Source organism: Gouania willdenowi, chromosome 24 (assembly GCF_900634775.1).
Source record: "Gouania willdenowi chromosome 24, fGouWil2.1, whole genome shotgun sequence".
NCBI lineage: Eukaryota > Metazoa > Chordata > Actinopteri > Blenniiformes > Gobiesocidae > Gouania > Gouania willdenowi.
Genome location: NC_041066.1, coordinates 24,289,836 through 24,310,155, shown reverse-complemented (window position 1 = coordinate 24,310,155; position 20,320 = coordinate 24,289,836). Strand labels below are relative to the sequence as shown.

At 37.2% G+C, this 20,320-nt stretch overlaps 1 protein-coding gene across 1 annotated transcript in view; it reads left to right on the top strand.

Annotated features, from left to right (window-relative positions):
• The window catches only part of scara5 (scavenger receptor class A, member 5 (putative)), a 64,275-nt gene that overhangs the window by 25,018 nt on the left and 18,937 nt on the right, over nt 1–20,320 (top strand). The window contains exons 4-9 of the mRNA XM_028439512.1: nt 6,023–6,222; nt 6,776–6,954; nt 7,026–7,152; nt 7,712–7,880; nt 16,555–16,635; nt 17,696–17,803. Of these exons, the coding sequence (XP_028295313.1) occupies nt 6,023–6,222; nt 6,776–6,954; nt 7,026–7,152; nt 7,712–7,880; nt 16,555–16,635; nt 17,696–17,803 (864 nt within the window). The remainder of the gene's footprint in view (nt 1–6,022; nt 6,223–6,775; nt 6,955–7,025; nt 7,153–7,711; nt 7,881–16,554; nt 16,636–17,695; nt 17,804–20,320) is intronic.

Genomic DNA, 20,320 nt, shown 5'->3' with positions numbered 1-20,320 from the left:
AAAACAAACCTAAATATATCATTTATTTGAGAAAATATTGAGGTCTTCACTGTTGGGTCGGACTCAGACTAGTGTTTACTGTAAGACCTGTGCACATGCCTCTGCGTACGTCTGTGGAACCAAACAGTAGTTTAGTCCACTGTGTTTGTCTTCTTTCAGTCTCCAAGGCGTCTTCTTGTCATTCCAGAAGTGTTGGCGGCAGGCGGAATCTGCCAATACTTTCTTTCTGGCTGCCTTCTATTTTTAAACATGTTCATAAATGATTCCTTACCCCTTTAGCACCAAAAAATATGTGTAATATTACATGAATATCTGTAAAAGTCACGTTTTTCTATTAGCTCTGTCTGCTAGCATAGCATCTCTTCTTCACTGCAAGATATCTGCATGCCAACCGACCACTGGGTTACCAGCGCCCTCTGCTGGTCCAAACAAATATCTGACCTAAATACAGTGAAATGAGTTTTTTTTTTGTTTTGTTTTTTTTTTTTAAGTCCAATTGTTAAGGCACAAAATACGTTTTCAGTTGCACTTTTAAAAAGAACTATTATGCAGTTTTGCATTGTTTACTATAGAACCAGAATTTAAATTAATAGGCTTCTTCTTCATTTGTATTATTCCTTTATTTATTTCATTCAAGATTTATTTTTAGTTAAATTGCATTGTTTTGAATAGTTTATCAAGTGATTCTTTTGACAATGAAAAATAAAAGGAAAACAGTACAGTTTTTTTTTATAGTTTTTTTCGAACAAAAAATAAAGGAATATTTTTCAGTCATCATTTTTCTACAGTTAATGTAATTATACTCTGTGGGGTTTGTAAACGCTGCCACACACGCTGCAGCCCTCACCAACCAATCAACAAAGGGTGTGTTGTGTTTTTTCTTCTATTTCTTCGTTGTGTACAAACACTGTCTTGATTGAAGCCATAAAATAAACATTTTAACGTCTGAGGTCATTTTTGTGGACAAACATTGGAATATTCACGCCCATCAATTGACATGAAAGAACTCATTGTGAATGACCTCCCTGTGTGCAAACCGTACCGTAAATAAAGACTTAGATGAAGCCAAATGTTGCAGTGGAACAATTTATGATTGTTGCAGAGGGAATTAAACCATTTAGAAACTATATATTTACAACATGGCCTCCCAGGTGAAAGAGTTGTGACCCCTAATGTCACAAATGTGGTAATGCACACTGTAAAAACATGTAATGTGTATTAGATTTATTGGTCTAAACTAACAGACAGAAGCTTTAACGGTGATACTGTCACGGTTTAAGGAGCGACGAGATTTAAGGTGAAGAAAAGCAGAACCCAGACACAGAGATAAGATAAGATAAGATTAGTCAAACCAACTGTAGACGTGAAAACTTTGTAATTAGGTCATCTCAATTCATCTAAATTCATAACAATATCTGACCCAAGAAACAATGTGCATTTTGTAATTTTGGTAAATGAATGAATCAATGAAAACCATAAATGAGTTTAAACAACAAAATAGTGTTTATTGTTTCCATAATGTGATATGAATATAAAATATTTTTATTGCATTATTCATAAAGCACTAACTTACATTAAACTTAGATAAATTCATGCTTTTCTGGGTTTTTAGTAAACTTTCTGAAACAAATGTGTTTTTGTGTTAAAATAAAAAACATGACTTAGTCCAGAACATTCCAGAGAAATATAAACTGAACAATGTAAAATATTTATAATATCTGTGGATATCATGAAATAAACAGAACAACTGATGAATTTAGTTTAAAATAGTTTTTCTACATAACAGTTGATAAGTTGGGTCAGACGATGCTATCTGTAGCAGCGCTTCTAGCCCCGCCCACATCCTCTACCACAGAGGTGTTCGACTGTCACTACAATCATTTATCACTGACTTTGTTCATTTGTCACTCATTTATTTATTCATTTTGGTTCTGAACCCTGTCTGAGTGTCAGTGTGGATTGGAGACACTGTCTGCTCCACTAGGACCATTGTCCCTGCTAGCTGCTACATGTTAGCATTAATTTGCTAGCAACTACATGTTAACATTGAGGTGTTAGCTGCTACATGTTAGCATTGTGGTGGTAGCTGTTACATGTTAGCATTGTGGTGGTAGCTGTTACATGTTTAGCATTGAGGTGCTAGCTGCTACATGTTTAGCATTGAGGTGCTAGCTGCTACATGTTTAGCATTAAGTTGCTAGCTGCTACATGTTTAGCATTGAGGTGCTAGCTGCTACATGTTTAGCATTGAGGTGTTAGCTACTACATGTTGGTTCTGGTTCTCCTGTTTCTTGTGTTGTGGTCTGTGCATCATTATATTGGGAATACCGGGAACTCCTGTGATGAGAACGGTTCCGCACTCGACGATTAACTGTATTCATTTTTTTTTTGTGCGTTGTTTTTCTGTCATTAATTAATTGCAATTAATGCAATAATGTAACAGTCCAAGAAAACACATAAATATTAAACAAGATAAGCTGATTTCTGTTGTACAACACATTCTGTAATGTTGACAGTGAAACGTTCCTTCAGCTGCAGCCTAGACAGATACAGATAGATCCCTAATGAGGGATTCTTTCACATTACACAGCCACGTCCACCTGTTGAGCTGGCCTGCTCTCTGCTTCCCACATGGATCAAGTGTCTTCCTCAGTGGAGATGGGAATGTTTTTTTTGCTAATCTGTTGTGAACGTTGCTGCTGTGTAAGAAATAGAAAAAGAAATTAGTGTAAAGGACTTTCCCATGGTTCAGAGCTGCACTGATTTATATTTTTTCACGCACTGTGCATCCATTCTTCAACCTCTGTTTAAATTCTCTACGGGGCAGGGTTGGGGTAAATTGTAATTGTTTAATGGATAATTGACAACAATTATGACATAATAACTCAGATATTTTTATTTTGCATTTTATTTTAACTATATTTATATTAGTTAAGTAAAGTATATAATACAAATGTTTGAGATTGTGTGTGTGGTCATTTGTAAAAGAATAATAATAAATATTTAAGTAATATCTATATATATATATATATATATATATATATATATATATATATATATATATATATATATATATATATATATATACTTAAATATTTTTTGTCATACTATGTATTGTTTTTTTTAACTGTGCAAAATAGATAAATAAAAATAAATAAATACAATTTTAAACATTTAACAAATTTAAAATTCACATTTTCAGGAATTAAAAAACATTTTTTAATCTTTTTTTTAAAAAATTTTTTATTATTAGACATTTGAGGCGATCCCATTTTTTTCTAGTCGACCCCACATGGGGTCACGACCCTGTCATAAGAGATGCTAACAGAGAGCTAACAAAGAGAAATTAAATGTTTTATTGGGTTATTTGTTCATTTCATTATAACGTAATTGTAATTGACTTTCAGCTTGTTGTAATTGGAAAAATTGCCGTCACCATAATCGTAATTGAACATAGAAAATTAAAGATGTATTTGTAATTAAAAAATGTAATTGATCCCAACCCTGCTACGAGGAAATTACTCATTTATTTATTTGTCAAATACTTCAGTCTTCCTCAGGGGCATCTGCTGATCGCTTTGATGTGACTTGTGCGTAACAATTCCAGCAAGTTCATTTATTCATATATTAAAGCAATCAGCAGATGCCTCTGAAGAAGACTGACAGTCGAAACATGTCAGGAGATCAAAGTAAAAAAAAAAAAAAAAAAAGGTGTCTGAATAAATTAAACCTTAACATATTATTGAAAAAAAATACAAAATGAATTTGCTGGAATTACCATCATTTTCCAATTAAATTAAACTCTCTGCCCAGGAGGGGGCGGGGCTAATTTAGCTTTGCTCGTCATTAGAAATAAAGAATTTCACACACAATGAGCAGATGTTTTTGTTGTTTTTGTATTGCTGTGACTTCTTGGAATGGTCCAAATGTCCATTGGTCTGTTGTGAATTAATAACACTGGGCAGTTATTTTTCCTCTAATGGTGTGTTTTCCCACCGAGCTCTGGTGAAATATGGCGTCATGTGCGAGGCCGAGGATCTGCTTTCAAAATATCTCTGGCTCTGTCTCCACACGGCGTGCTCTCAGCAGAACATAAAACTGAAGAACTTTTTCCCTCATTGGACACGCTTGAAAACGGAGACAAGAAGTGAAGAAGTGAGAAGAAAGATGAGTGCGTTTCCACTGCAGCTCAGGGGAAAATGATGAAGTAGAGGAGGTGAAATGAGAAATGCTTCCTTAGGGTTGTTGCACTCCTGTTATCCAGCATGTACATGTAACCTTAACCCTTTTTATTCAGACAGTGGCCTGTGTTTATATTTCTACTGAATAAATCTGTCACTTAAATGTGTATTTTACATGTAGCGTGTGTTCAGTTCAATCATTCATCATAAGAGACCAAAGATGCAAAGCTTCTTTACGACATAGATGTGGTTATATTAAAGCTATATTTTTATATAAGCGTTGAGTGTCGCAGTTATTCTTCACATGCTTTTTTAACACTTTGGAAAAACATCAACCATAATTAATCAATGTAGGTTTATTATTGTGTGAGTAGACTTTACTAGTGAAACAAAATGTGTCACTAGTGAACATCATATACTAATACGGGGGCAGGGAAGTTCATTCAGGCTTGCCATTGGCAACCAATCAGGGAGCAGGAGTTGGTTGTAATCCCTCCTACTTCGTTTGCATGAGGTCGACTAGTACTACTAGAGAATCTTTGGCTTCACTAGTACTACTAGTAGACTAAAACACTTTACTAGTGCTCGAGTAGACTTTACTAGTCACTAGTAGTACTAGTAGATCTTTGATTCTGCTAGTAATGTATTGTAAGTAGTACAACTAGTACTCTTACAATACCTCACTAGTTGTAGAAGTAGATTTTTTTAGTCTACTAGCCTAGCCGTACTAGTGTCGCCAAAAGATTCACTAGTCGACCTCATGCAATTAAAGAAGGAAGGATTAGAACCAAATCCAGCTCTCTGATTGGTTGTAATACATTTGAAAGCCAATGGAAAGCCTGAATTAGCTTTTCCCCACCCCTGTATTAGCATAACAAGGCTAACTAGTAGTAATAGTCACACATTTTGCTTCACTATAAAAGTCTTCTTGTGCACTAGTAAACCAAAATTGAGTACATGTATTCCAAAATTAAGCTTAACAATATGTTGTCACTGTTATCAAATTAATCACAAATTATACATAAAGGCTGACATTACGCTGTCATTATTATGACCTGACACCTCTCATTAGCATGAAGGCTGTTATTAAGTGTTACCCTAACCTAAACCTTTGTTACCCTAACCTAAACCTTTGTTACCCTAACCTAAACCTTTGTTACCCTAACCTAAACCTTTGTTACCCTAACCTAAACCTTTGTTACTCTAACCTAAACCTTCGTTACGCTAACCTAAACCTTTGTTAGCCTAACCTAAACCTTTGTTAGCCTAACCTAAACCTTTGTTAGCCTAACCTAAACCTTTGTTAGCCTAACCTTAACCCTAACCCTACCTAACCGCACTAGATCCCACCCTTAGGTATAAAACTTCAAATATGGTGTTACCCGACTTTCTACAGCTATTACAGCCACTAGTAATACTAATGAGATTTTGAGAGTACTAGTTAACAAATATTGTTTTACAAATAAAGGGCGTAAAATACAAAGTGAAAGTTTTACTCGAACTACTAGTAGATGATTTAGCTTTACTAGTATGCTCTACTAGTGCACTACAAACCTTCACTGTATTTTCTGTGCAGCTCAGAGAAGGTCTGGTCAACATCAGTTTAAAGGAAGGCACAGTTTCCTGAGTTAACAGCAGCTTCACAATGGGAAGTTAGAACATCCATAAAAAGATTGAGAGCAGTAATCAGAACCAGTGGATCCACATCTGCTCCACATTACACCACTGACAGCACAGATTGATTGTGATTCAAAGTGGATTCAGGGACTTTTGTGTCAGCTGAGGATTCTTCTAACTCAACACTCTTTTGTCTCCATTCCTCCCTGACCTCCCGTCCTCAGTCTCACGTTCCCAGGTGTCGTCACAGCGGCAGGAGGTTCTGACGGAGAACGTGACCCGCGTGTCGGAACGCTCTACGGTGACCCAGCAGCACCAGGGAGAGACCTCCACTCAGGCTGACCTGCTGGAGAACATCTGGAAGCTGGAAAACATGTTCCAGAACCACAGCGACTGGCTGCAGAAGCTGGAGATCCTCATCAAGGTAGAAGAACCAGGCCCAGTGTTGGGTTGAGTGGTCCTAATGTCACAAAGTGTTTAAACCTGAGATCATCCACTACAGGGACACAAAAATGTGATCGTTTCTGATTGATGTTCACATTATCAACATTCATGTCAACAACTAGAATAATGACCAATTAGAGCCTTAATACTGGACAGAGCAAAGGGTTTGTCTATTTTTTGTATGTTTTGTACTTTTTTCTTCCATTTTTTTGTTATGTTTTTTGGTGTCTTTTTGTGTATTTTTATTGTCGTTAAGTGTGTTATTGGAATCATTCAGTGTGTTTTTTGTGGCCATTTTCTAAGAATTTGGAGTAATATCAGTGTCACTTTAGTTACTTTGTGTATTGTTATGTCTTTTCATGTATTTTTTTAATTTATTTTGTTGCATAATCGCAAAATTACATCATGGCCCATGTCTGCTATTATGGGATTTAGTGGCTAAAAAAAAACCATGCATGCATAAGACCAGTTTATTTTTGTAATTATATGGTAAAATAATATGGTGTGTTGTGTGATGTTGCTGTTCCATGCAGGGCCTGGAGGTGGAGCTGAGGAGCATGCAGTCACACTCCCTCCAGTCTGAGGGGTACCTGGTCCAGCTGGACGACAGGTTGTCTTCTCTGAGCAACTCGGCCGGCAGGAACCTGACGGGCCTGACTGTGGAGGTGTCCCGAGCCTCCAGGTGGCTCCGCGACCAGGACGTCCTGCTCAGGTACTGAACGTGGAGCCCTGACACATCCACCACCAGCACCCCAGGGTGACACGGGGCCATGCTTTCCTCAGGGACACCTCCAGCCAGGTGAGCGGCCTCAGGGAGAAACTAGACGAGGTCAACTGGACCGTGGGAGCCGTCAATCACACCTTCAGCAATGACATCAGCATCCACCACTTAAAGATACAAGACCTACAGGTAGAGTGGTTGTATCTCATCCAGGGTCACATGATCAACATTCATGTCAACAATTAGAATAATGACCAATTAGAGCAGGACAAGGGTTTGTGGTTTTTATGTGGTTGTTTTGTTTTTTTTTCCTTTCATTTTTCTTTATTCTTCTTTTTTTTCTTCTTGGAGTCATGCAGTGTGATTTTATTGCCATTTTGTAAGATTTTGGAGTAATATTCGTGTTTCTTGTGTGTTTTCTGAGTCATTTTGTGTATTTTTATTGTCATTTTGTGTGTTTTTGTTGTCGTTTTGTTTGTTATTGGAGTCAAGTAGTGTGTTTTTGTTACCATTTCATAAGGTTTTGGACAAATATTGGTGTTTTTGGTCAATTAGTGTGTTTTATTGAAGTCCTTTTGTGTATTTTTATTGTAGTTTTGTGTAATGTTGGAGTAACTTAGTGTGTTTTTGTTGCCATTTGGTAAGATTTTGAAGTAATATTAGTGTGTGCTATTTATTGTGTTGTTGGAGTCATTATATGTATTTTTATTGACTATTGCACTCTTATACGCCTTCCTCCTGTGCTCAGATCCAGATCAGCAACATAACAGAAGACACCAGCAGTTTGTGGGTGACCCACGTGCACACGGAGGCCCAGCTCAGGAACGAGATGGAGATCCTGAACACCATCACTGAGGACCTCCGTCTGAAGGACTGGGAGCACTCCCTGGCTCTGAAGAACCTGACGGTTCTAGAAGGTCAGATAAGGCTGAGATTACTGAGCAACCAAAACCTAAAGATTCAGATTAAATTATCCTCTGAACCCTAAACGTAATCAGATCAGATGCTGGAAAACGTACTAGATCAAATTTTGAAAACTAGTTTTTCAAAAGAAAACACTAATTACGTAATTGGATTAGATCACGTGATCCAATCTTGGATTTGATCTGTTCAAGTAATTAATTATTTACATCAGTTGAATAAACTGTAAAATAGCTGTGGTACATTATGTACTTTGTAAATGAAAATCTTGGAAATCCCTAGACCTAGACTTAAATGGCCTTGACGTGAGACTTGGACTCGAGACTTTAATAACATGACTTGAGAAGCTGTGACTTGTTCCCACCTCTGAGTAGCTCTGTGTGTAGTTAGATCACGTTACAGCTACAGAAGTAACACTGTGTCACTTTATTGGCCATTATTTGTGGTAAAGGCTAACAGTATTTTGGCTATAGCCTAATATACTGTATCTATCAGTAACTAAAAACTAAGGACAACTACCAGCGAATACTAATGATCCAAAGTGAGTCCAGAACCATCCGTGCATGGTTAATCTTGGTGTTTGGTTTCTGGATCATGAGCTCAGTCCCACCTAACGTCTGCTTCACTTCAGTCCAACTCTGGCTCTTTGTCTTTTTGCCTTGAAGCTGCTGATGAGACTGTGCCATGCACGCTAATCAAATCCATGGAGCGTTTGTACTCCATGTGAACGTTCTGTAAGGTCAAAGCTCTCACAGTGACAGAACATAGAGAACATTTTCAGTTCAGCCCTGACAATGAGTCGCTGTGGGAATATGGAGCCATGTTCTTCCTCCAGTCCTCGTTGACCTGATTAGCAACGACTTCTGTGGCCGGTTACGATGAGAATAGGTGCGTGACGTAATGCTAAACCGAGCTGATTGATAGCATTGCTTCACATGCTTCACATGTGGGTGGGATGTCTGGAAACGATTGTGGGTTAAATTTAGACACGTTTTCTGATGCTGTAGCTTAAGCTCATACATTGTTTGTTGTTACTGTAGTCGAGAAAAGCCTTAATATCTAAATGTTTACCTTGTGCTCCTCCTCCTTGTTTCCCTTTATCTCCTCCATCAACCGTCCTCGTGATGAGTGATACAAAGGTTCTATTTTATGTCCTGTATTTGACCGCAACGTGCTAGCAATGGGGAAAACCCATATACCCAATATTAAGTTGTTGACTAAATGTGAACAGACATGTGGCTTTCTAACACTTTCTAAACCTCAATAACATCAATACGGGCATTGATGTTGTTGCTTAAAGTTGCCCTTCGCTGTGTTTGATCTGTAAATTCAATAAGACAACATTGGACTGTTGTTTTGGCCTCGTTGACGATGATGTCATGGTGTTTTCATACGCCTGGGGTATGAACTGATGCACCACAATCCAAATGAGGAAATCAACTGGTGCTGATTACTCCAGGCCTGTAAGCAAAGCACAACTTCATTTATGGAACCCTATTGATGCATTCACGTTCAATACAAAGGGCCTGATTGCGTACATAAAGACAGCATGTTGCAGCTGATCTACGAACAAAAATAAAAAAAAAATAACGTTGGCAGATGAATATGTAATCTGGATGGACAAAATATTGGAAAGGGAATTTGCAAACAAATCAATTTAATATAAGCATTTTAGTGCTGGGACTTTATCACGTTAATTGCGATTTATTGATTACAGAAAAAAAATAAAGCTTTTTTTTGGCACTTTTGGCAATTTTCTATTTTTCTATTCTAACTAAGCACTGAAATATAGAGCAGAAATACAAAGAGTAATTCTGTTATAATAAGAGATCAGTTGATCTGTGAATCATAAAAGGAAGAAAACCTGTTTAATACCTTTTTAGGTTGTCTAAAGTCATCGTTTGAGCTTCATTCTCCTTCAACACGCACATATTTCAAATTAGAGACATAAGACTTATCAAATATCGTTTGTTATGAGTAAAATAAAGTTTGTTTTAGTGGAAAATTGAGACGGATGGGAACAAAAACACAGTAAAAGCACTTATGCAATCATCCCCTATAAGGCTTTTGGTCTTTACAGGGATGATGAAGAGTTTGTTTTACTGCCGCTCATAAAATAAATACGTTCTCTAACCATATAGTGCATTTAGAAACCACAGCGCTAAGTGAACATACAGCACAGTTATTGAAATTTCTCAAATCTTTACCTCAACAGTGAATATACAAGACTCGACACATGAGAGGCACTGGGAGGAGGGTCGCCAGATGCCTTCAACAAACTAAAACTATGTATTTTTTTACAATTTGAGCCAATTTTTGCTTATTTTTACCCTTTTTTTGCAACTACATCAAATTTTCCATGTTTTAACCTGTTTTCCTCACTTTTTCTTGCCATATTTTTGATAGTTTTTTTGTATTTTTGCTACATTACAAACATTTCTGACACTTTACCATCAAATTTCAATGCCTTTTCTGCACATTTTTTCAACTTTCAGGACATTTCCGGCACTTATGAACCTTTTCCATCACTTTTCCACCTAATGTCACATATGTTGACCCATCATTGTCACTTTTAACCTCTTTTCACCATATTTCATGCTTTTTTCCCCAATTTAACCACATTCACAATTTGTCATGCCCATTATTTGCCAGTTTAAACTAATTATTCCTACTTTTTGTTACACCTTGAATCATTTTTACCACTTTTTCTCTCCGTTTTTTGCCTACTCTAATTAGCAACTTTTAACCATTTTTGGTTTCCCCTTATAGATGGTCCTGTCTCCACATGACAGTTCTGTGTCCTTTATTTTGGGGGTCGTGGGCTGAAAAGGTTGAGAACCACAGCTTTAAAGCAGCAACATGAGAACAGTTTATTTGTGCACCTGTGCTGCAGCTCCCTCCCCTTTGTTCATTTCTTTTCTTTTCTGATATTTCCAAATCACATTAAGCGATTCTAAACTCGCTGCCTGGAAAACGTCATCACAAATCACCGATTAAATCGATTACGTCAACGTCATCTTCCCATCAGAGGTTCCAGCATCTTTAAATAAACTAGGCCTGGGGTCCAGGACGTTCTGCACATGAGGTGCAGCTGTGCTGGATTAGAGAGAAACATTAATAAATCAAAAGCTAAAACACAACATAAATATGGAGAATGGATTAGCTGCTTAGTTTCTGTTGCTCTAAACACAACAGTGTGATCAGGGCACACACACACACACACACACACACACACACACGTTACTGCGTAACAGAGATGGGCAACTTGTGTTTTTTGTTGTTTTGTTATATTTTTTTGTCATTTTGTGTATTTTTTTTAGGTTTTTGGAGTAATTTTGTGTATTTCTCTGTCATTTTGTGTTTTCTTATTGTAGCTTTGGTCATTTTTAGTATTTTTGTAGTTTTCTTGTCTGTGTTCAGAGTCATTTAGTGTATTTATCTGCCTTTTTATGTGTTGTCGTTTTTGCATGATTATAGATCATTTTTTGTAAATGTGTTGTGTGTTTCTGTAGTGATCTTGTGCATTTTTGTATGATTTTTAAAGTCATTTTCAGTATTTTTTGTACTTTTATTGTGTGTGTTTGTAGTCATTTTGTGTATTTCTATGCCTTTTTCTCTTTTTGTTGTTATTTTTGTATGATTTTAGTCATTTTATGTATTTCTCAGTCATTTTATGTCTTCTTTTTGTTGTTTTGTATGTCTTTTGGATCATTTTGTGTATTTCTCTGTCATTTTATGTGTTTTTGTTGTTCTTTTTGTATTGTTTTTGAGTCATTTTTGGGATTTCTCTGTCATTTTCTGTATTTTTGTAGTCATCTTGTGTGTTTCTGGACTCATGCTGTGTATTTCTGTTGTTTTGTATATTTCTGCAAGTCATTTTGTGTATTTGTTTTGGGGGCTATTAAACAGAGGGTCTTAACCCATTGGTACCCACTTTGCTGAGCTTTCGACATTGGTCAAATGCAAAGGTGAAAATAAGGAAAAGAGCGTTTTCTTTTCTCTGGTAGAAACATCAGACGAACACTTAGTTCCACATGACTTGAAGACGTTGTGGATGAGAGGAGGAAAGAGGGTCCATTTCCCCTGATTTTATGGCGACGAGATGCAAACAAGCAGCACATGAAGGCAATCATGTGGTTAAAAACTACATTTACTGTAACTCTTATCAAGCTAGCAGCTGCATGGAACATTTTCTAAAAAAAAAAAAGAAAGAGGGAACGTAATTGAGCGTCTGTTTACCTCCAGGTAATTAAGGTTTTCTTCTGCACTGAAACGCTACTTAAAACCTATTCAATAGAGGTAATCACACAGCTAATTTAGAAGTGCAATGAAGGATTACTTTGGTCATGGATCAGTCTGACAAACACTCATTACTCCTGTGACAGGTACTTTATTATCACATGGAAACACCTGTCTCATTCCCTCGTGTTCATTTAGGTTTACACATGCATACATAAAAGAGGACACAGGGTTGGGTAATGTCATTTAAAAAGTAGGAACAATTAGTTTCAACTGGGAAATTGTGAATGTGATTAAATTGGCCAAAATAGGCATAAAATATGGTAAGAATAGGTTAAAAGTGACAATAATGGGTCAACATATGTGACATTAGGTGGAAATGGTTTATAAGTAGAAAGAATGTGCAGAAAAGTCATTGAAATGTGACGTAGAAGTGTCAGAAATGGGAGTAATGGAGAAAAAAGCCATTAAAAGGAGCAAAAATATGGCAAGAAAAAGTGATGAAAATAGGTTAAAATATGATGAGTTTGGTGTAAATGCAGAAAAACTGTTAAAAAAATGTGCTTGAATTGTTCAAAAAATATTCTTAGTTTCTTGAAGGTATCTAACGACCCCCTCCAAGTGTCTTGCGACCCCAACCCCAAGGTTGAGAACCCCTGGCGTAGGGAATGTGTGGAAACGGAGAAATACGTCAGACACAGTAACGCCACCGTCACCATGTTTTATTGTCTTTGGTGACAATAACTAGACTATTACTGTGAAGACTATGAAAATGACATCAAAACATGTTCATATTTTTGTCGACTAATAAAAACCAAACTATAATTTCGTCACATGGGACGATGAAGGTCTTTTGTTTTTGTGGTAACGGAGTGGAGTGGACACCAGCGTTCCGCTAGTTACTGATAAAACCTAACTAATTACACAGCCAGTTCATTCACAAAGTAACTCAGTTATTATTTTGATTACTTACACCAAAAAGTAATGAGTTACTGGAAAAAGTAACTTTTAAGTTTAGAAAAAAAAAAAACTCTTTATTTCAATATGTTTTTTAAAGCTATAGGGAGCCAAAGAGCCAAAGAGCCACATGTGGCTCCTGAGCCACAGGTTGCAGTAAACCCCTGAGCTACTGTAGCTAATCTGTTGTGTTCCTGTTTAAATACTAAACTGTGCTTTTTAAATCTGGTGTTAAAGCTTAAGTTTAACATTTTGTTTACAAACACGACTTGTTATGAGCTCAACATTAAACAGAGAGTCAGCGGACACTGAGTGTAGACATAGTTCATATGTTGTTGTCACATGTTGAATGGTAACGGTGTTTGCTATGACTGCTGAGTCATCATCTGTGATGATGTGCGTCACACGGGACTCACTTCAGTTTGTCTGTGGGGGGTGGTGCTACTGCTGTTGCTAACGTGTTCAGCTTTTAAGTAAACTCCATGTGGTCTTTGATCCTCTCGCTATCAGTTATAAGCAACAGGTCTGCTGAATCTGCTGAGTAGCAGCACTGACGTCATGATCAACAACCGATGGTGGGCGGGGCACCGAAATGTTCCTTCTTATTCGGTCTGGTTACTACCGTTTACGTCAGAACCGCGTTTCGGTACCCAATCGTCGTAGCAACAGGTTACATATTTTTAATAACATACTGTTTGTTGATCTGTCCCTGGATAACAGTCACAGTTAAAATGGCTTCAAAAGGACCAGTGATCACAGCCATCTCACACTGAGCTACAACTCAACGGTTCCTGTTCTAACGCCTAAAGTACTTCATTGCCTTTTTAAAAATGTATATTAAAAAGCTGTTTCCATGGATACGGTTGACGGTAACGGAGTGAAAAGGAAAAGTGCTGAAAATTGTAAATCCAACCTGCATTAAGGAAAAAAACTAGCAGAACTAGAAAGTTGTTTTTAAATCAAATTAGACAATACACACTTCATGTTTCAGTGGGTAAACATTTTCCTGAGTTTCCCAGTTTAGCTAACATAAGATACACCTTCATTAAGGAAATCAAAGTTTGTTACTGTGCTAAAAAAGAGCACGTCATACACATATTTAAACAAATCACAACGAGGAGAATCCACACTTTTGCGCGTGTCAAACACTTTGGGTTCAAAAAGCAGATCCACATCTGCATCAGAAACACTTGAATGAAACCCAGGAAGGTTCTGAACTGGAGCTGCGTTCACTGGCCGTGTTGTGGTCTCTGTTCTAAACATGTGGTTCCCATTGTGGAGAGCCCCTCCGTCCATCCCGCTCCCTTTCAACAACTATTTATCTTTTTTTTTCCCACTCGCTCTCTCTAGAGTAATCCAAGCACAACAAACGTTTGGACTGCGTTCATAGACCGAGGAGTTGGAAGACCCACTTTTAGTGTGTGTGTGTGTGTGTGTGTGTGTGTGTGTGTGTGTGTGTGTGTGTGTGTGTGTGTGTGCGTGTGGTTTCCTCCTGTTCTCTAAAATCGTGCACTTTAACTGAACTTCTTGTGATTTTGTTGTTTTTGTATGATTTTAGTTTAAAGTCATGTTTAGTATTTTTTTTAAAGTTTTCTGCTGTGTTTTTTTTTTTGGATCATTTTGTGTAATTATCTCCCTTTTTGTGTTTTGTCTGATTTTACAGTCATTTTACGTAGTTCCTGTAATTTTATGTCATTTTCAGAATTTTTGTAGTTTTTGTGTGTGTTTTTGGAGTCATTTTGTTTAATTCTGTTGTTTGGTTTGTTTTTAGAATCATATTGTGTATATCTCTGTCATTTTAATTATTTTTGTTGTCGTTTTTGTATTATTTTAAAGTCATTTTTTGGTATTTTTGTTGTTGTCTTGTGTGTTATTGGAGTCATTTTGTGTATTTTTGTTGTTTTGAATATTTTTGCAAGTCTTTTGTGTATTTCTTTGTCATTTTGTGACTTCTTGTTGTCTTTTGTATGTTTTTGAAGTCATTTTTGTATTTGTGTAGTTGTCTTGTGTGTTTCTGAAATCATCTTGTGTATCATACACAGTTACTGAATTAAACTTGTGCGTTCATGTCACAAAATGCCAATTTGTCCAGGGTGTGCCCAGTTTAGTAATCTGAGTAAACTGGGAACGTCTCCAGCACCTTTGCAACCCTGAACATGATGAATAAGTGTAGGGAATGGCTGGTGGACGGAGTTGGAAATGATCGGAGTATCATGAGTAAAAGAAGGTCACATGTTTTCACTTCAAACAGTAATTGGTTCAGTCTGTGCATCTGTCGTAATAGGAGGTCCAACAAGCAGTGAAAAAAAAGAAAAGCAAAGAAAAACTTGCATTAATGTCTTTTTTTTCCTCAAAGTTGGTTTGGAAAGTTGGCCTCCAGGTTAAACTAATACATAAATCAACACAAACACCATGATTTTTAAGATCTGTTCCATTTCTAACGTCCAAATTATTTCATCCAACTTCGCTGAAGGCGCGACAGTAAGACGCCGCTCGCAAAAAAACTAGTGCAGCACTGATATGCTTTTATCAACACAAATTATATCTCCAGAAAGTTCATTTTGTCTTCTTTTTGTAATCATTTTTATATAATTTTAGACTGTACATAATATATATGAATTAATTTGTTGTTCTTTTAAAAATACGAGTTATTTTTTTGTCGCTCGAGTCATGTGACCGTTTTCTTCCTTTAAAGGCTACGTTATTGAGAGTTTTCTGCTGCTTTGGTTCTAACATATTACTGTGTTAGTTTCACGTCACAGATATTGGTTCTACCTCAGGTGTGTAGTATAAGTTATCAGTGAAATGATCCCAGACTTTTAACACTTTAGGTTGGTTTTTCTTTTGCAGCCATCGGCCTGATTTTATCATGACTTTACACCATTAAACGACGCGTCGATGCAAATTTTTGTCGTCAACAACGTTATCAATTATGTTACATATAATTTTTACATTACTGTATATGTTACACACATTGTGGTTGGTGCGAATCTCGAGACGGTCTATGCTGTATATAACTTTTTCAACCCATTTCAACCTTTTTTCACCTTTTTACTGATGTTAAGCTATTGCTAGGTCATTGCTTAGCTAATACTAGGTTGATGCAATGTTAGGTTAATGCTAGGCTAATGTGAATACTAGCTAATGCCAATGTTAATACTATACTAATGCTAATGCTAATGATTCTTCCCCACCCGGCAAGAATATCAAACTCGGCCTATGGTTTATTTTATTCACACAACTTTTTTCAGGAAATTTACTTTGATCTCCTCCACATCAAAGCGATCCACAGAAGACTCTGAGGAAGACTGACAGCTTAAACATGTCAGGAGATTGAAGTAAACTTCCTGATTTCCTAATTTGTTGTTTCTTAGGTGACGGATAACGACCGACAGACGAAAAAAACTGAACAACAGTTTCTATCAATGGAAGATGAAGCCGACTGACTCTGATTCTTCACCTTTCTCTACGCAGGACCTCCAGGGCCAAAAGGAGAGAAGGGCGACACTGGGCAACTGGGTGCTCCTGGGATTCCTGGTTTGACTGGTTTGAGAGGTGAGACTAAACTAAAATGTGTCCAGTGTTTCCACATACATCCACTGAAAAGTCACCTGAAAAACACCCAGTTATCATCACTGTACAAAGATAACAGCTGTGAAAAAAAAAGTTAAATCGAAATGTTAAATCTCAATGTCATGAATATTTGACTAATTTGCAAATTCACCGGAACTACCAAAATATATGCTCATTCTGGTGGATTTCCATATTAGCTAAATGTTTAGTTTTACCTATGAATTTGGATTTAACATTTAGATTTATATTTAATATTTAGATTTAACATTTAGATTTAGATTCAACATTTATATTTATATTTAATATTTAGCATTTAAATTTAAATCTAACATTTACATTTAACATTGACATTATATTTTTACAAGACAAAATTTCACAAATTTCACAAATATTGCTGTAAAAAAATACTTTGATAACTTCAATATGAAACTAAAAACACAGGAAAACCACCAAACCTGGCAACTATGTTAAGGTTTTATTTTATTCAGACAACTTTTTTCAGGAAATTTGCTTTTAACTCCTGACGTGTTTCGACTGTCAACTGCCACTCTTCCTCAGAGGCATCTGCAAATTGCTTTGACGTAAACTTCAACAGGGATGAGGGAACATTTACACCTGGGACTCTCTTCTTCAGAGACCATGGTCAGCCTAACAGAACTGTCAAGTTGGCCACGTCCAGAAATGGACACATCAAAGCAATCACCAGAAGCCTCTGAGGAAGACTGCCAGTTGACTGTTGAAATATGTCTGATACCAAAGTAAATTTCCTGAAAAAAGTTGTCTGAATAAAATAAAACCTTAACATATTATTCAAAAAGAAGATGACATGAACTTGCTGGAATTAAACCTGGCAACACAATGTTTGGTTTTTAATGCAGCTTCGGTTTATTTCTGATTATTAAACATGGTGCACGTTCATTCACAAGTGTAAAATGTTCTTTACTCTTCAACATTTGATGTCGTTATTTGTTGGCTTACATAACACACTTTGTTGTTCATGATGTTGTTGTTGTTGTGGTCTCTGATGGTTGTTGTGTTTCAGGTTTCACTGGTGAAAAGGGCCTCCAAGGCACTCGTGGAATTAAAGGTTCTATCGGCGCTGACGGCGTTCAGGGAGAAAAAGGAGACATCGGACCTGCCGGGCCTAAAGGTACGACTGATAAACACATATATGGGAAAAATATATATAGCTGGGAAAAAAATAACAACACTGAGAATCCACCAAGAAAAGAGAGGATGTTTGAGAGAGCAGAGGCAAGAGAATCACATTGGCCAGTACTTCTTACGAAGCAACCAATCAAATTAGTCGATTGAAGCACAGCGATGGGAACATAAACACGGTCCGCAGAGCATCAGCACACATGTCACTTCCTAGGGAGAAAAAGACCAGACACAGTGTGTGAGGTGGCCTAAAGCTGCAGATAGGAGAGAGTGGGAAACAGTTAGGCTTGATCGCCCTGTAGCTGACCACCTTTGATGAGGGTGTCTAGTGTGAAAAAGGCTGAAACACCCCCTGGAACACTAGTGATGATGCGTTCCAAATGTACATCCTTAACATATCTGAGACACAGCTCCCAGGTCACTCTCATATGGTAAACCTCATGTTGACTACCATCTTTTGGCACAAAGGATGATTTAACGTCACGTCTTGTGTTTAATGAGTCTTTATATTCCTGGGTTGAAGCCCCGACGTGGACCCTCAGGTTATCACACTGGGGAGTTTGCATGTTCTTCCTGTGTTTTAGGTTGATTAGAGTCTGTAGTTTTCCTGTAGTGGATGTGAATGGAAGTGTGAGTGATTATTTTTTTCCGTTAGCGATGCGATGGACTGGCGTTCTGTCCCGAGGTGTACCCCCGCCTGAGTCTTTCATAATGCTAGTTGTAATTTACTTTAAATGTTACAAACAACGGCCCAAATAGCAACATTTAGTGTTAAAAATGATACTTTTTGTGGGTTGGTTGTTAAACAAGCTTCCCTCACAGTGTCCTTGTAAGATCATGTTTTGCAGCTCAAAGGAAACATTTGAAATAGTTTGGAGCCTGTGCATAGAGTGGGTTTAAACTGTATGAGGACTTGGTAACATCGAGTTCTTGTAAATTATGAGTTCAAGTTCCTGAAATCAGAAAGAAATGTGATCTGAGGGCTGGCTTGTAACGCTGGCTCTAACGCTGAAATCTCTCCTGGCCTCCTGAGTACGTGCGTGTGTGTGTGTGTGTGTGTGTGCATTTCTCCTGAAACTCCAGTTTCCTCCCTCGGTCCAAAAGCATGTTCACTATGTCAGGTATGAGGGCACCGGTGGCCTCGGGGTTAGAACCAAGCCTGTGCATAAAAACTCTTGGATCTGAAAACGTAGGAGAACTGAGACGTGTTAGTGAAAGTGCCAGGATGTTGGTTCTGTGAGTTCCTTTGAGCAAAGCCTTTAAACCAGGGGTGTCAAAGTCATTTTAGTTCAGGGGCCAGTTTGAGTTTAAATGTCCAGTATTATACTAGTTTTCACCCATCTCCATTTGTTCTAAGAACCACAACTACATACTGTAGCATTTTAGGTTAACTTGCCTGTTTTCTGGAGTTTTAGCCCTTTGAAAAGTCACTTTCAGCACGCTCCTAAAAACAGGCTGTTTTTTTCATGCATATGCATAAGTGGGTGTAAACACACACGCTACTTCAGGTGTTGCTTTGTTGTTTGTGTTTATCACAGCAGCAGTAAATCATTAACAGTCTTCTTTCTCCACTACTGACCACAGGAATCGTTCATTTAAGACGATAGTCCATTATTTTGTCCAATCGCTGCGTCGCATTGGGTCACAAACACATCAGATCATCCCATAAAGGTGATATAACGGCTACTAAAAATGGAACTGATTGTGAGCGCTCTTTAGTTTATCAATAAACTGGATTATCTATAAACTGAGCGTAAAGATATTTACTGTAATATCAACCTGATGTCGCTATGTTTGTTTTACCTGTGAGGTAGTTTGAGAGGGAGGAGCTCATGTTCTTATAGGGTAGGAGGAGCCAGGATTGTCAGGAGGAGGAGTCTCCACCTTATGACATCATAAGGGGGCAAAAATCCAACTGTCCCATTTGGAGCTGAAAATCTAAATGTTAAATCAAAATCTAAATGTTAAATCAAAATCTAAATGTTAAATCAAAATCTAAATGTTAAATCTAAATGTTAAATATTAAATCTAAATGTTAAATATACAGGTGCTGGTCATAAAATTAGAATATCATGAAAAAGTTGATTTATTTCAGTAATTCCATTCAAAAAGTGAAACTTGTATATTATATTCATTCATTTCACAGACACTGGTTTATTTCTTTTAATGTTGATAATTATAACTGACAACTAATGAAAATCCCCAATTCAGTTTCTCAGAAAATTAGAATATTACTTAAGACCGATACAAAAAAGATTTATAGAAATGTTGTCCAACTGAAAAGTATGAAGATGTACTCAATACTTAGTTGGTTTTGTCTGAATTACTGTAGCAATGGGCGTGGCATGGAGTGGATCAGTCTGTGGTACTGATCAGGTGTTATGTTCTGATAGTGACCTTCAGCTCTTCTGCATTGTTGGGTCTGGTGTCTCACATCTTCTTCTTCACAATACCTCATAGATGTTCTATGGGGTGAAGGTCAGGCCAGTTTGCTGACCAATCAAGA